A 4,001-nucleotide genomic window follows, 5' to 3' on the forward strand; every position below is an offset into this window, starting at 1 on the left:
GAGCGGGGTAGGGCAATGTCTATAGTACCATATTAAACAAAAATTACTGTAAAGGCATAATTTACAGTTCATATACAAGTTTTCTCAAAAACAAAGTTTTATAAAACGATACACTTTACATTTCAGCCTTTAAACCGTTGTTAAGAAAATGGATGAGTGAAAAGTATTATATTAATTTAAACAATTATCAATAAATTATTATATCAATTACACTGAACAAAATTATAAACGCAACACTTTTGTTTTTGCCCCCATTTTTCATGAGCTGAACTCAAAGATCTAAGACTTTTTCTATGTACACAAAAGGCCTATTTCTCTCAAATATTGTTCACAAATCTGTCTAAATCTGTGTTAGTGAGCACTTCTCCTTTGCCGAGATAATCCATCCACCTCACAGGTGTGGCATATCAAGATGCTGATTAGACAGCATGATTATTGCACAGGTGTGCCTTAGGCTGGCCACAATAAAAGGCCACTCTAAAATGTGCAGTTTTATCACACAGCACAATGCCACAGATGTCGCAAGTTCTGAGGGAGCGTGCAATTGGCATGCTGACTACAGGAATGTCCACTAGAGCTGTTGCCCGTGAATTGAATGCTCATTTCTCTACCATAAGCCAACCAAAATCCAGATTTGTGAACAATATTTGAGAGAAATAGGCCTTTTGTGTACATAGAAAAAGTCTTAGATCTTTGAGTTCAGCTCATGAAAAATAGGGGCAAAAACAAAAGTGTTGTGTTTATAATTTTGTTCAGTGTAATTGATATAATAATTTATTGATAATTGTTTAAATTAATATAATAATACTTTTCACTCATCCATTTTCTTAACAATGGTTTAAAGGCTGAAATGTAAAGTGTATCATTTTATAAAACTTTGTTTTTGAGAAAACTTGTATATGAACTGTAAATTATGCCTTTTACAGGCATGAGTTCAGCTCATGAAAAATGGGGGCAAAAACAAGTGTTGCGTTTATAATTTTGTTCAGTATATATAACAAATTAAGGGTGTGCAATACTGACAAAAAAATGATATCTTGATAATTTTCTGGGATTTTATCGATAACGATAATTAGACAATATTTTGCTGAGTGTGTTATTGTGCTGATATCTTAAGAACTACCGTGGACAGCTGCTGACTCCTGAATTTTTTGATATTCTTCATATTCTGTGTGGTCAGTTCACAGCAGTAATAGAAATTAATTTCCAACAAGTTTTATGGGCATTTTTACCTTTAAGACATTTGTTCTAAAAGTGTGCACCATCTTTTGAGTCAAATTCTTGCATTTGGGTTGTTACCAAGCAAATTAAATCAGTATCAACAAAATGTATCTTTGCAATGCAGAAGAAACACAGTAGCTGCATTAGAAGTGGCATTTAGATGCATTTAAACACTGTTTAATGCAGCTCTGGGGGACATTAAATACTTTAACCTGCAGTTACAAATGCATAAATAATGTTTTGATATTTTAAACATAAAACATTGAAAACTGATGTTTGAAATTATTTTAAAAAACGAAAAGGTACCTTAAATGTGAAATTAAAACCACCAGTAGGTGGCAGCAAGTCACTGTTAATAAGTGAGTCATTGCGATTGAACCAAATCATTTAAAGGGGTCATATGATGCGATTTCAATTTTTCCTTTAAACTACCATTTAATAACACTTTTAAATGCAATCTTTACCAAATCTCAAAATGAATAACTGTTTATCATACTGTACATTGTTAAGATGCCTAAATTAATTACACTAGCATTTAAAATGATTTAGTTTTTTGTGTTGTTTTTAATTTATTAAAATGTATTGTTGTATTGGTTATCGTTCTTAACAACAAAATAATAATTACCGGCTAATAATAACTGGTGCATCCGTAATTAAAATTTAATGGTTAGTTAAACCACTCATCATTCTTACAGCTTAACTGGTGAAAATGTGGTTTTAGACTGAAATTACCTGTAATGTACTGTTGGCAGCTTGCAGATCATCCAGCACAGCACGGAACATCCTTAGCTGCCCAATTCTCTCTTCTTGGTTTCCTTGCTCCTCTCTTTCAGTTTGAACGACTGCCTTGAAGGAATGGCTCAGAGATGTGGTAACATCTACAAACCGCTGCATTCGCTGGTAAAGGCCTGCAGAGGGCACCGGCCCGCCTCCTGCCCCCATCAGATAGGCCACACCACGACCACCCTTATTAGACCTACCCCGGACTGAGTTTGGCTCAGTACGGGAGGCTCGTTTCTGAGCCTGCTCTAGGTTCTCTAGAACTGAATCACAGGCCAAAACCAGCTCCACCAATGGCTCGGGACTGCACACATAACAGTACCACTTCCTCTCTTCCTCCAGGATGGTGGACAGCTCCTTCCTCCCCTGGTTACGCAGAACACACTTCTTACAGAAGGCATTACTGCAGTAATCACAGCCAATCAGACTGCCTCCCTCTGCACACCACCTGAATGAACAGGGAATTAGAGCACTTACTTTACAGATCACCAAAAAAGTGGATACAAAGCAGACCCTATCGACTGTGAGATGACACCACACAATTTTCCACCAATATGTATCAATGATCTGCTCAGTGACTTTTAGACTGCCATTTTCAAGTGAATCTCTTGAAAACCGTTTACAACTGTAATTTCTCCAATAAATTAAACGAAAAAATATTTAGCAAAGAGAAAACAATGCCTATTTTAAGTTCCTTTTTTACATGGCGTTTTAATTATGATTGCATTAGATTTCATTTCATTTGTAAAGCATATTCGTTTAAAAAGAAAAAAGGATTAACCAAGTATACATGGTGGCATTTGAATTTAATTTATGCTGACTAAGAAAAAAATAATGGCGCAACATATATATTCATAATTTTATAAATCAAACATTTCTTTGTGATATTCACCTGCATACACTAGTTTGGTCATGGCACATGCTAATAAGATCTATTGATTTTATATTTTTAATCTGCAACAAAAAATTCTCTCTAGACAAAAGTAAGAAAAGCAGCTCAACTTTATAAAAAAAACAAAAAAACAAAAACATCCTTTGTATGTCATGGACACCATTTATACATTAACCACACTCACTCCATTGAAATTCAAACATACATACACTGGGGCGTAAATTGCGGGAGGGATGGGGGGTCAGGACCTGAGGGTTAAAATTTCTAAACGTCTGAGGGTTAAAACGTCCTAAAAATGTAATTAAAAACCACTCTGTGTATTGTAAATAATATAATGACATATACTTAAAATTGTGTTAGTAAAAAAAAAACTTTTTAAGTTTAGAAAGTTCAGTCCCCCCTCACTTGCCTCGCAGTGGTTTGGTCCACTGCCTAAAAATCGGATGAAGTGATTCTTTCTCTTTAAAATACAGATTATGCTGGATCATTAATAAACTAGTCATGACAAAAAAAATGATGATATCCGATGTATTTTTCCATGAGTGATTTTAAAAGGGTCATATGATGTTGCTAAAAAGAACATTATTTTGTGTATTTGGTGTAATGAAATGTGTTTATGCGGTTTAAGGTTCAAAAAACACATTATTTTCCACATACTGTACATTATTGTTTCTCCTCTATGACGCGCCTTTCTGAAACGCGTAAATTTTTACAAAGCTCATCGGTCTGAAAAGCGAGGTGTGCTGTGATTGGCCAGCTATCCAGTGCGTTGTGATTGGCCGAATACCTCAAGCGTGTGATGGAAATGTTACACCCCTTACCATATTGTGATGCCATGTCCCGGCCGGAGTGACAAGACAAAAACATTAAAACCCATTATAAACTAGGCATTTGTTGCATCCAGTGGGGACATAATTACGGATTATAATGGCTTATACTGTCTTTTTACGCGTTGCATTGCATCGCGCCGCGTAAACAAAACCATGTCTGCATTTGTGATCGGAGAAATGACGATATATTTCCTTAGCGACCAGCACGGATCAGCTCCAGGTATGACGAAGCAGATATTGTCCTCTTTTGGAAGGCCAAACAAAGTAGTTTGGCTTTC

The 4,001-nt window shown here is 35.6% G+C and overlaps 1 protein-coding gene across 1 annotated transcript in view; it reads right to left on the reverse strand.

The window, feature by feature from the left end:
* Positions 1-4,001, reverse strand: part of LOC107680363 (transcriptional regulator ATRX-like) — a 27,662-nt gene that overhangs the window by 15,236 nt on the left and 8,425 nt on the right. The window contains exon 9 of the mRNA XM_016476223.1: positions 1,954-2,449. Coding sequence (XP_016331709.1) covers positions 1,954-2,449 — 496 coding nt within the window. The remainder of the gene's footprint in view (positions 1-1,953; positions 2,450-4,001) is intronic.

The sequence above is a fragment of the Sinocyclocheilus anshuiensis genome, unplaced genomic scaffold (genome assembly GCF_001515605.1).
Source record: "Sinocyclocheilus anshuiensis isolate Anshui unplaced genomic scaffold, SAMN03320099.WGS_v1.1 scaffold1262, whole genome shotgun sequence".
In the NCBI taxonomy this organism is placed as follows: domain Eukaryota; kingdom Metazoa; phylum Chordata; class Actinopteri; order Cypriniformes; family Cyprinidae; genus Sinocyclocheilus; species Sinocyclocheilus anshuiensis.